Source organism: Sciurus carolinensis, chromosome 1, assembly GCF_902686445.1.
Source record: "Sciurus carolinensis chromosome 1, mSciCar1.2, whole genome shotgun sequence".
In the NCBI taxonomy this organism is placed as follows: domain Eukaryota; kingdom Metazoa; phylum Chordata; class Mammalia; order Rodentia; family Sciuridae; genus Sciurus; species Sciurus carolinensis.
The window spans coordinates 43,849,541-43,862,877 of NC_062213.1; the positions used below are offsets into that span (position 1 = coordinate 43,849,541).

At 44.0% G+C, this 13,337-nt stretch overlaps 1 protein-coding gene across 1 annotated transcript; it reads left to right on the forward strand.

The window, feature by feature from the left end:
- Window positions 1-315: 315 nt before the first annotated feature.
- Gem (GTP binding protein overexpressed in skeletal muscle) lies at window positions 316-12,500 on the forward strand. Its single transcript, XM_047525118.1, has 5 exons — window positions 316-446; window positions 1,840-2,179; window positions 8,125-8,201; window positions 8,963-9,167; window positions 11,171-12,500. The coding sequence occupies exons 2-5, from the start codon at window positions 1,849-1,851 to the stop codon at window positions 11,446-11,448; spliced, it is 891 nt and encodes a 296-aa protein (XP_047381074.1). The 5' UTR covers window positions 316-446; window positions 1,840-1,848; the 3' UTR covers window positions 11,449-12,500.
- Window positions 12,501-13,337: the final 837 nt, after the last annotated feature.

The window sequence follows — 13,337 nt, forward strand, 5'->3', positions numbered from 1 at the left end:
GTCTTCTTCTCCATCCTTTATCCCGACAGCTTGCAAGTGCTCTGCTGGGAAGGGCGATTAAGTAGCGCTAAGTGTATTTTTCCATTTTCCAGTGTCCACCTGGTAAAAATAAAATAAAACAAAATAAAGGAAATCCAGGATTGAACTGTCATTATTATTTTTTTTTAAAAGGGGAGAGGGGGTCACATGACTGCGAGTAACTGATTTAGCCAAGTGGCTGCAACTCCGAGTTTGCTGCAGAGCCGCCCCCTCCCGGCGGGAGCGCTGACGTCACGGAAAAGCCCCGTCGCGGGTCGGCGGGGCTCGGTATAAACGGCGGGGCCGCGGCGGCTGCAGGCTGCAGGCTCGGACGACGGGCACGGCGGACGCTCCCGGCGCTCAGCGGCCTCGGCATCCCAACGCGGACCCACTCACCGACGCCCACCCGGACGGCCCGGCGGAGCCAAGTAAGGGGGCGTCCCGAGGCGCTCTTGCAGCGGCGCTGGGAGCGGGAGGGCAGGGAGTGGGCGTTCCCCGCCGGTGGAACTTTCTAAGTTAAGGGCGCCCCTGGAACTTGCTGTCTGCGCTGTGGTTTTCTGATAAGGGAAAGAACTTCGGATACAAGGGATGCGCTTCTCATTAGCAGGTTCCTTAGTTCAGTTCAGGAGGAGGGTCACCTCTCCCTGCAGATTGTGTGGTCAGCGGGTAGCCCTCAATGACACTTTTTCCGTTGTTTGAATGCTAATCGACCAACGAAGGGGCTGCCTTTAAGAGATCAAAAACTCCCCATCGGTCGGTGGTCCTGGTATGTGGCCAAGAGTTGGGGTGTGGAGTGTGGGGGTGAGGTTTGTGCATCCTCACTCTCCCGTGGATCTTGCTGATTCAAATGTGAATGCATCTATTTTACCTCAAGCAGCCTGGGAGAACAGACCTCCGTGCGGAGTGAGGTAGTCTTGCAAGGGAAAAGTTGTAGGAAGTTGGTGAATATGGTTTAGAAAAGTCTTTGGCCTTCTGATTTGTCTCAAGAAGGTGAAAATATGAATCGAATTAAAGAAACCTTGGAGAAGATGTGGTTTGATAGGAGTGAAGCACTTGTCTGCAAATGAGATGGGTCTGAATGTGAGTAGGTCATTTCCCTGCCGGAATGACTAGGCTTGGGGCTGGGATATTTTAAAGGTGGTGACTACCGGCAAGAGGCAGAGCTGAGGCATAAACCTTGAACAGAAATTGCCCCCACTCCTCAAATAATGGTCCGTTCAGGCAGCTGGAGAGCATCAGGGCAACTTTACTAAACATGGAAGTTCCCATAAGTGCCTGTCCAGTCCAACCAGGGGGAGTGATGTCATTGCCACGTGTTTCCCACTGAGGCACAAAAGCCTGCAGGATGCTGGTGCAATTAAGAGCCATGTTTAGACAAGAGCAGCTAACCTGGCCAGCTGGTCCCCAGCAGCACTGACTTGTTGCTTTTCAGGCCATCTCTGGAGGCTGTGGTTTCTTTTCAACTGCCTTTGTGCCTAGCTCAGAGTGGGGACCCCCAGGCTTCTTTGAGGATGGAGGAAGCTCATGGGCAGCGGGCAATGTTAATGGTACTTTTTATTTTCTGTGCAAATGACAGACTACCTGAGGATCTGGTCACTAATTGTGTGTGTGTGTGTGTGTGTGTGTGTGTGCACGCATATATCTCCCCATTTGAAAGCCTGGCTTATTGGGGTTTGGAGGCTGTTTCTTTGGTGTTGCTTAATGATAACTTGATTCTTACCCATTTCATAGAATACCACTGATGACTGACCATGTGTTTAAGTCCCCTGAACTTTCACTCTTCCTTACCAATGCCAGCATCTTGGCTGATTTGCTTCCTAGGACCCCACGATGACTCTGAATAATGTCACCATGCGCCAGGGCACTGTGGGCATGCAGCCACAGCAGCAGCGCTGGAGCATCCCGGCAGATGGCAGGCATCTTATGGTCCAGAAAGAGCCCCACCCATACAACCAGCGCAACAACCACTCTGCCACCCCTGAGGACCCCTGCCGTCGGAGCTGGTCCTCTGACTCTACAGACTCTGTCATCTCCTCCGAGTCAGGAAACACCTACTACCGCGTGGTGCTCATAGGGGAGCAGGGGGTGGGCAAGTCCACCCTCGCCAACATCTTCGCAGGCGTGCACGACAGCATGGACAGCGACTGCGAGGTGCTGGGAGGTAGGTGGCCCAGGCTTGCTGGGCTTCTGTCTCTTAGCAGTGGTCCAGGCAGAAAGAGAGCCAGAGGGTCATTTATCTGCAGACTTGGAGCTGAAGTTATGCCTTCTTGGCACTGGATGGGGAGCTGAGTCCCCAGAAAGGCCCTGGCACAGGCCCTCATGACAAGAAAATGAAAATGCTTGTGTACAAGACCAAAGTCTGTTGAACTTGAGCCATAATGGGTGTTTCTGAGGTTCTAAGTCTGAAGGGTCTGAGGGAGGCTGATGAAAGAGGACAGAGCCAGAGGTCAGGATCCTACTTCTGGCTTCTGCTGACTCTGGCCTGGATCAGATTCCAAGAGCTCAGTACAGGGGTAGCCTTTTCCCATGGTTATACCTACAACAAAACCCACTGAAGAAAAACAAAGAGCAAAAACTATTTAAGTGTATTCACCAGCCTGTTTCCACCAATATTGAAGACTTACTGGTGTAAAATAGTTCAAAATCTGTATTTGAAATAGTATGATATTTTAAAAAATTTTTTGAAATAATGACAATGATGATAAATAACTTGGTGTGGAGTCTTAGAGTTTTTTCAAGATAATTTTCCCTGTACACTCTCATTCCAAATATTTATTTGTTGAAACCCTGTTTCTAAAATTATTTAGAGATGATATTATTTCATAAATGCATATAAAGGAAAACCTTATATTCTGGGATGGAATATGAGGACCCTAATAGCCAATGGTGTCCATGCAGTGTCCTTCAACTACAGTGCTGATCTTAGTCCATGTAACCAGGGCAGCTGTGTGTCCCTATTTACAACTATAGAAATGAAGGAAGAACTGTCCAGTGCACCCAGGTCACGTGGTTTGTCCATATTTCCAGCTGCAACACACAACTGAATCACAGACTTCCGGGGTAGGAAGATGGCTTAGTGGTGACTCACGTTTCCTCCCCATCTGATGCATATGAATCCTACTCCTCACTACATCAGCCCATTTCGTCTAAAGGTTTTATTCTTCTTAACTGTCTCAGTGTCAGGGAGTTCACTGCTTCAAGAGGCAGCTCAGGAACTGGGCTATAAATGATGACTCACTGATGTAATATCAATTTCTCTCTCACTTCTGGAATCTCAGGGGCTATGGCTAAGCCAGAGTCGAGGGAGAAACAGGGCCAGTGTTATATGGTTAATTCTTTTCTTGTGAAGGATGATGAGTGGATGTGACTAGAAAACCGCTCTGGGGCACCCTGAGATGGGCAAACTACACTGTGTCACTAAGGAGCTCTGTGCCAGTGGCTATAATTGAGATCAGGGTGAAATTAATTTAAAATTCTTAAATTACTTAAGAAATAATAATAAAGTGTTTTGAGGATCCTAAGAGTTAAGGATTGACAACTCTTTCATTGACCAATAGTTTTTGTTTATTTTTAAGAGGGAGGGATTGAAAGAGTAATAGACTTTCAAAAATATCTGTCCATTAGAATAGGGTGGTGTGTATCCAGAGGACACGATCCCCATAGGCTTAAAGTATTGAGAAGAGTGATTCATACTGGAATTTGGATAGGCAACCTTCTGCATTTGGGAACTTCTTTGTTAGGAGAGAGGGAGAGGAGGAGAGAGAATCTGTTCCTTACCTCCTTAAACTGAGAATCTTAGATAGTGAGAAGCTTCTCAGGTGCTTCCTATCTTACATATCCTATTCGAGTAACTTCATTTATACCACCTAGGATGATATTCCTTATATATAGACCCTGTTGGAATCACTAGTTGGCTTTGTGTTTCCCAAGACGGAGGTTTTCCAAGGCATACCCCTACATTCTTTTCCTTTTTTCTCCCCACAACGAACCATAAGAAAAAATATACACAATATTCTCATCCTCATTTCTCCCAATAAAGATGGATGCTGTTTCAGTTTCATTGTGATAATCTTACGACTCTGTGCACATTTAATGCCATTTATTCATTCATTCCTAAACAGTTACTGAACACACACCATGGAACTTGGTGAGTCCTGTGGGGACATGCAAATGTCCTGGGGCTCCCCCCATAGAGGTGCTCACGGTGCCCCTTGGAGGTCAGACATACACCACTGTAACTGAAGCTAGGGTGTCGTGGGAGAATTGCAAGGGGAACAGGCTGTGAGAAAGTGGAATTTGAAGGAGAAATGAGTTCTGTGAAAATCAGAAAAGGCTTCAGGAAAGAGGTGTTGTCTGAGTTGCACCTTAAAGACCACCAGGATTTGGAAGCATTGTGCTAGATGTGAAGGCGGAGCACATGCAGGGAAGGGCAGGAAGGAAGACTGGGCACAGAGTCTGATGAGTGGACTTAGATCCCACTGTGACACAGACTTACCTAGGTGCTCTTGGACAAACCCCTTAACCTCCTGAAGCCTCCTCATTAGTGTCATTGTGACAGTACTTCACAGGGCATTATGCAGACTAAAAGAGCAGACATTAGGCAGGTAGCATAGTGCACACACAGGGGACATGTGGAATAAACGTACTTACCATGGACTCTGGATCTGCTATCTCCTTCCCATGTGCTTACCTTCCAGAACTGTGGTTTCAGTACCTGTAAGCTCCTGCTCCCTGTCTACCCACCCGCTTGTCATTCTTGCCTGGGGCCCTTTCAGATGTGCAGAGGAGACATGAGCCAATAGAGGAGAGGAGCACGAGAGCAAGCATTTCTTCCAAGGTTCCTTGGTGCCTCTTGGGCTCTGAAAGCTGAAAGTAGTTGAAAGTTCTTTTGGTGGGAGAGATGCTGGAGTTTCAGAGCTTTGAAGGGGCTGCAAGAGCCAGTCCTTGAGCCAGTCTTGGGCAGGAGAGGCCTCTGAGCACAAAGGATGCTAAAGAAAAATGTATATGGTAGGAAGACCATTCAGGACTATGGCAGTTAGGGGGAGAGGATGGACTGAAGTCCAAATATAATAAGAACAAGTGTGATTTATAACAAAGGAGCAGGTTGGGAGGGTCTTTGGATGGAAACTTTACTAAGAAGAAATATTGAGATTAGGGGAATTCTTGCTGGAGTCAGGCCAAGGACTTAGACATCAAAGGTTGGGGAATGAGGAATTTGATCAGATATTGAGACTGGGGGAGTCTCACTCATCTGACTCAGCAGGATTCTGATTAAAACTGGGCTCTCCAAAGACAGACATAGAAACTCAAGGTAAGAAGAGGGTTCGTGCTGCAAGTTTGGTCAGGGACAGAGTTTTTGTCGGTGGGATCAGATTGGAAAAAGCAAACTGAGGTGTACTGGTCCAGGGAAAATGGCCACTGAGCACAGTGGCCCCCTCTAGAACCTCCTTGGCCCACTAGGATGACTTCTCTTGCTATGCAGTGTGTCCAGACACCCCCAGCTTTCATGCAGAGCATGAAAGAAATGAGAACATCCCGAACCCTGGTTACCAACAAGCCCCACAGGCTGATAGGCCCGACCCTTTCTCTAAACCTAGAGCAAATTTCAAAGACTTTTCTGTTCTTTTATTCACCTTGTTCAATTAACACTTGGAGAGGCTAAAAGATTGGTTGAGGACTAAGGGAGGAAGAGATACCTAGAGCTTTGGTTATAGGCACTGAGTTAGTGGAAAGCCATCGAGCAGGACTTTTGAGTGTTGGAACAGTCCCAGGTGCTCCCAGGCAGAGGGCTAGAAACCCAAGCTGGAAGGAGGGGGTGTATTGTTTTAGGCTCTTGGGTCTCCAGCACTGTGAGTTTCAGGCAAAGGTAAGGCCAGATAGAATGATCCTGTTAGGAAACTTCCACAACAGCAAAATATCTGGTTTCCACTTTCACAATTGTGATTCTTAGTCCACTGTTTCTCTAGACTTGTTCTGATAGCTCTTAGACCAAGAGAAACGTGGAGTTTGCTTTGGCCCTCAGCTGCTGGAACATGTTCTGTTTCTACGTGAACTACGTGGGCAATTAGGCAAATCCTCCTCTACCTGCTTTTGGTTGATGGGTGGCAACTGAAGGCAGAGAAAGTGCCTTCTGGAGAGTTTTCTGAGTTCAGGGAGGGGATTTAGAGAAAAGAGAAAAACACTCTGTGGTAGTAGGGGACAGTCGGATCTCCCCTCCAGCTCAGCTGCACAGGTGCTGAGTGTTTCCTTTGGCTCTCATGAATGTGCACCCTGAGGTCATGAGGCCCTGCTCTCCAGTAAGCCAAACTGCATCCCACTGTGAATTCCTCCACATGGATGCAGCAAACAGGATGGGCACAACAGATTCTGCCTCCCACCCCCACCCCCGCCACCGGGGAAACAGTTACTTCTGCTAATGACACTTTAGAAGGTGGGAAACAGACAGAGCCATCTCTGGTTAACTTCTTCTTTGTCTGTGTTTTCTTTCCTTTCCCTTTTCTGGTTCCAGTTCTTAGGTAAAGAAACACTAAACCAACAAACCCCCATCTATTATAAAACATCAGCCATTCTGGCTCCCCAACCATAGTGCTCTTAAGGTAGGATTTACCTGGAATAGAACAATCTGGCTGTGGCAAAAACCAGCTTCTTGCATGTGAGGAAGTGATGCTAAGCGCTAACACTTACGAAGTTTCTACTTAGTGTCCAGGCTTAGTATATGTGATTGTCACACAGCCATAAGGGGTAGATATGATTATCTCATTTTGTAAATGAAGAAAATAACCTTAGAGGATCTATATATGTGGTCCAGAGCCACATAGTTAAGCAGGGATGGCACCCAGATTCTGATTCAGGTTGGCTTGTGCTCGCAGCCTCAATGCTCTGTATATCATTCATTCACTCACTGGACACATTTTTATTGAGCACCTGCAGCATACCAGACACTGTCCTGGGTGCTGGAGGGGCAGAGTAAACATCACAGATGCAAATCTCTGCCCTAACATTCTGGCAAGTTGGAGGCAGCAAATACTAAAATCAGCGAGGTACATGTGTTGCATGTTCAATGACAATAATGCAAAGGAGAAACAAAACAGGAGATGGAATAAGGAATTTTAGTGAGAGGTTTTGCAAAAGAGAGATTTTAAATTGGTGGTTAGGGATACCTCCCCAGAAGGTTAAGGTAAGGACAAGCCTTGTTGGTAGCTGAGGGAAGAGATTCCAGGCAAAAGGATGAAGAAGAAAAATGATGTCATTAGAAAAGTCATAATTTTCAGATGATGAAATTCAAAACAGGACACTGCATTGTGAAAACAGAGTAGGGATGGGATTAACTGGGGTCGATGGGGAATCCTTCTTGCAAAAATCCTAGCACATCCTGTGCTGCCACCCTGACAGATTTTTCCAGACTGGAGCTACTTTGGCCCACTGCACTGTGTTCACCCTTCACCTACACTCAATCTGGGTTCAAGTGCATGAAGGAAAGTTTCCATTACCAAGTAGAACTGGAGGCTCTACTTCTGATGTACTCAAGATGGAAAAACAAGCTCATTCAGTCCTAGAGAACTGAGTTTCTATTATTATTATTGTTGCTATTATTTTAAGGAATAAAACTATAGCCCACAGGCATAGTCTCAAGGAGGAGAAATATCTCTGAGTTCAAAGCTCATGAAATTGCCAGTGAATATTCCAGAACCATCCACTGATAGGTACAGTGGATTTCCATGTAAGGCTTATGAAACAGTGGCTTACAGTTAATACTTTGTCATAGCCTCCTCTGTTAAACCTGAGTCAGAGGCTCTTATGAGTTTATTTTCATAAGTGGTTTTCCTATACAAAGGTTGAGGAACAAAGGAAATGAATATCTTTTAATTCAATTGGTTTAGTCGTACATATTTGAGAGATATAGGTGATCTGCTTACAGAGTCCTGGAGAAATAGCCGTCATATGTTGTTGAACATGACAGAAGGTAATTTATTTGCAAATATCTGCATATCTATGTACTTAGTTGCATATTGAGTGTGTTTTTTAGCACAACTTTATTCATGACCCCCTTATGTCGAAGTGTTGCATATTCATCTGATTCCAGTATCAATGTTCTTTCTTTTCTAGAAGATACATATGAGCGCACCCTGATTGTGGACGGGGAAAGTGCCACAATTATACTGCTGGACATGTGGGAAAATAAGGTACGCAGAACCTGAAGCTGTCAGTGAGTTCTTGGGCTCTCAGTGAGCCTTTCAACAGGCTGTTTGGTGTGAGGGTGACCTTGTCCTACATGGCAGCTATTCCAGATGAGGTGGGCCCATTCCCTTGATTAAAAACATTTACTTCTGAAAAACAGAACTGTTCTGAGGAACAGGTCATTCACAGATGAGCTCTGAATAACAAGCAAGCTTCAGTGTTCTGCCCTTAGTTCTATTAAAAAACACAGAAAGTGTATTTGTTTTAGGGAAAGTTCAAACAAGCATAGGAGTTACTTTCAAACACATAAAACCATCTTGTATGAAGTTGACATTCTCGACACTAGTCTTCAACATTTGCTTTTCAAAGGTTTTGTGCTTCTGAGCATATATGTGAGACCTTCTGTTTACTGAGAACCCTCCTCATAAAAGGTTTCTTAATGTTATCCCTTGGAAAAGTCAAAAGGAATTTTTTGGGGAAGTTTAGATAGAAATACTGTATGGCTGACCAGTTATGTAATTTATCAACTCAAGCTGTAGAAGAAATAAAGGCTTTTTGGCACAAATACCATGCAGGCTAGCAATCTTCACAGCCCCGACATCTCATAGGCCTGGAAGTCCACTGGATTTTGAGGAGTTTGAAGCAGTTTTCTTCCCTTCTGTTATCAGCAAAGTTACTTTAGGACCACACACATGGTTTCTTTGCAAAATGACAGTTTCTTTCCCAGGCCACCCTGAGCTCATGGAAGATCTTTGTGTCCGTTTAGGGAGAAAATGAATGGCTCCAAGACCACTGCATGCAAGTCGGGGATGCCTACCTGATTGTCTACTCCATCACAGATCGCGCCAGCTTTGAGAAGGCATCTGAGCTGCGAATACAGCTCCGCAGGGCCCGGCAGACAGAGGACATTCCTATCATTTTAGTTGGCAACAAAAGTGACCTCGTGCGGTGCCGGGAGGTGTCTGTGTCAGGTAAGAGGGGGTGGCGCCCGTGCCTTGGAAAGAACCCCTGCCCACATGTCCTTCTCTTCCTTTGTCATGAGGCTGGAACCAGGGACTCATTAAAATGCTCATTGGAGCTTACCTATACCTTCCAAGACTGCTCCCGTCCCCAATGGTCATCTCCTGCTGGTTGTCCATCTGGTCTTCCTGCAGGATTCCAATCTCCTCACCCTAAGGGATTTCCTGGAATTCCTTTAGGGAAGAGATCATGCTCAGGGACTTTTTTGTTGTTGTTGTTTGTTTGTTTTTCTGGTTTTGTCTTTTCATTCCTTCCATATTTTTTAAGAGCATTTTTCTTCTTATCCAGATTAGTCTGACCTCTGTACAAGACAACTCTATATTACTTTTAACAGCACACTTGAATGTCACCTGGGTTATGTTGGTGGTTTTCCATGAATGCATTATGATAATCCCCCTGAAGCCATTCTAGATATTTATTCCTACTTTGATAAAATAGTTTGTTGGCCCTATTATAATGTCATTTATTTTTAAACCGGCTGAAAATGGAAGCGTAATAGAACTTAGAAATATTAATGAGAAAATCCCCTGGTTTTACGTGGCGGAGAACCCCCTTCACAATGGACTGGCATCAGAGTATTTCACCTCAGCAGAGACATTAACTGAAGCTTTCAAGCTAGGTTTTAATGAAACACAGGACACACACATATACAGAATGGAAATGCCCTGGTGTATAAAATTAGTCTCCTCTTACTCACCTATAGCTCTAACAATTATAAAGGAGTTGCTAAATAATATACACACTCTGATGATTTAAAATGCCATGCTCAGGGATTTATTGGCAGTCTCCACTCTTTTCTCTTTGTTCTCCAAGGTGTCAAGGAAGGGAAAAGAAAATCTTTATGCAAGAAGGATGGGGAACTCTGATTTAGGGGAATTGTGGGAAAGAGTTTCATTGAGGAGAAGAATTCTACTCTGGGGGTCGCTGATTCCTCCAAGCCCTAGAAACAACTCCTTATCCTATCCTCTGCTTCTAAATGTTAGCATCGGTTGGATGGTTTCATAAACTTTTTCACACTTAGTTTGAGGATACTTTCTGTTTGTTGAGTGGGCACCCAAGTGCTTGAGATTTTATTGACCTAATACAGATTATCCCTGGTACAATATCAAAATAAAATGCAGCATTGCCAGAACCTGCTCTAGAGAAGAGAAACCCAACCCAGTCAAGACAATGTACTCAACTTTTTGATAATGTCTTACTATTATGACATGATTGTCCACAAAAATCATTTCTTTCCAAATTGGAACTGAGATATGTGATTATTGAATACAATGAAATATTTGAAATTCAGAGAAGCTTGAATAGTTTGATGTAACTGAAAAACTTCATTAAAAAATGTAACAGGTTTTTTTTTTTTTTTTTTTTTTTTTTTAAAGAGAGGAAAGTTAAGTGGTAGAATTCTAATTTTCAGTTTAGGAACCAAGTCAGGAGAAAGAGTGTGGTCTAGAGATTTAAGCTGGGCTGGATTCATAGTCACTTGCAGGCAGTGTGAACTCTGACAAGTTTTTAAAAGAGCCCTTTCCCTAGTTTCTTCATCAGTCTGATGGGGGATAATAATATATTTTCCAAGATTATTATGAGCATTGAGAAAGTGTTTATAATGAACTTAGCCTAATTCTTGGCATGTAATGAGTCTGTAATAAATTAAAGCTATGGCTTTATGTTCTAATTAATACACTATATCTGATGCAATTGGATGTTCACACAGTCAATTCATGCTGAACAGATCTGAAGAGAATCTCTCCTGCTTCCAGGGATCCTCTTGTGGGACTCTTTCCTTCTGTTTGTGCCCTGGGAGGGCATGTGTCGGAGTGACCTCCTCTATCCATTGCTTATCGGGCTGACCTCAGTTACTCTGAGGACAGTTTTACAGGAATCACCCAGCGTGGCTGTGTGCTGGGCCCGGTCACACTCCACAGCCCCTCTGACCTTCTCCTCTGCCTTTCCTTACCAGAAGGGAGAGCATGTGCTGTGGTGTTCGACTGCAAGTTCATTGAGACCTCAGCAGCTGTCCAGCACAATGTGAAGGAGCTGTTCGAGGGCATCGTGCGGCAGGTCCGCCTTCGTCGGGACAGCAAGGAGAAGAATGAGCGGCGGCTGGCTTACCAGAAACGGAGAGAGAGCATCCCCAGGAAAGCCAGGCGCTTCTGGGGCAAGATCGTGGCCAAAAATAACAAGAACATGGCCTTCAAGCTCAAGTCCAAATCCTGCCACGATCTTTCTGTGCTCTAGACACCCAGCATCACCCAGATGTCCTCCTGATGGGCGTCGTCAAAGGCCACTGGGACCGATAATCTATATTAGATTGGATACTTAAGTGTTGTTAGATGTGGCTTCCCCGGATGTAGCCGGGAAGGAACATGTTAGCCTCCTGGGCAACAAAGTGCATGGGAAATGAAAGATCTTTGTAAAGAATCAGTATTTATTTATGGGAAAAGGCTGACCTTGCTTTGTGGACACCCAGCGTTCATTATGGGACATGTTTGGTGTTCACGTGAGTTTTTTCGCTCCTTTGGATAGTAGAGAATCCAAGCTTACAAAAGAATGCCTAGAACAAGAGCTTTTCATCCTCAGAATTCTGCCCAGTGTTCTTGTGAATTTGAGGCCATTGGATGATCAGTGAATATGGGAACACCCAAGGAATTTATTCTAAGGAGAACTGTCCAAGTACCTTATCTCCATGGAGCTAGAGTTGTGAGAACTGGGCTCATCATGGTCATGACTATTGACACTCCATCAAACTGTGAAAAGAAATGATGGATCTTGCTGGAACCTAAAGCTTAAGCTAACAATTTTTGTTTAATGCTCACAGAGATGTGTGGAATTGGGAACTGACATGTGTACCATTTATAGGTTTAAAACTTGTATCTTATGTGTTTCACAATTTTTTTATTTAGGGGAAGGTTATTTTCAACAAATGCTCCTTACTCTAACCACCTGTTGTGTTTCATTGTTTTTTGAAATCATGGAGCTATCATAAAAATATTTTTAAAACCTGAATTATTGATAACCTGGAGTATAAAATGCCAAATTTTTAAATATAATCAAAGGTCTGAATTTTTATAAACATATAAAAACCTCCAGTACTTTGGGTTGACACTTGTATGCTACAGCTCTGCTCTATTTATTATTATTTTGCAAAAATAATCATTTTAACATTTGATAAAGCATATTTATGAACATATTTCTTAATAAGAAAAATGCCCATTTTATTACCATTTTCTATCTTTTTCAAAATATACAAGTTTTTACCTTATGTCTTATAATAAAAGAAATAAAATCTTTGAAAACAAAGACATTGTTTTCTTCTCCACACAAGATGATTTGGTTATTTTTATGTGGTTTTTAGAAAAAAGCATATTCCAAAGAGAGAACAAAAAAACTATTATGTTATTTCATTTTCTCATTAACAGTAGCCCAGTAATTATCTGTGTTAAAAAGGCATCTCTCCTTTGGAATCACGATTCACAATTATTTCAAGTTATTTTTGGATGATTCATTGGGTAAGTATTTGGGGTCATCTAGATGCTAAGTTATTGTCAAAGCCTGACTGATCTTTTACTTTGGCAAATTCCTGACTGAACAGATGGGCCTGGCTTTGTTCCCTGAGGGCTCATGGTCTTAAGCTTTCCTAAAGCATTAGGAGAAGTCAAAAAAGATTAGGGGAGAGGGGACTGGTGATTTTCAGCTGGAGATTAGTCAGGCAAAGCTGGAACCAGAGTCTCCTCTCTGACACTAATATGGTTGACAAGGCATCTTTCTGAGGGTGCGTGCAACCCTTCTGCTGCAAGGGAACTTCCTGGTGTCCCCATCCCACACCTTCTCTGCACCCCCCACCCCACGTGCACCCTCTTTCACTTTTACCTCCCTCCCTATCTTTCTGAGTTTGTAGTTAGACACACAGATGGTGACAGTCACGGGACCTCTCACATTGCCTTAAAGCGACACAGTTTTAAAAGGCATCTGCTTTTTTGTTGGCTGCTTCTTTGGCAAGTTAAGGGTAAAGGTTCTATTTCTCTGCCCTCTGCCATCTTTGATTTGCTAAAGGAAATACCACAGGGAGGTAATACAAGAGAAGATTTGGGTTACATGGGACTAGTATGAATCTTGGCTGTGCCATT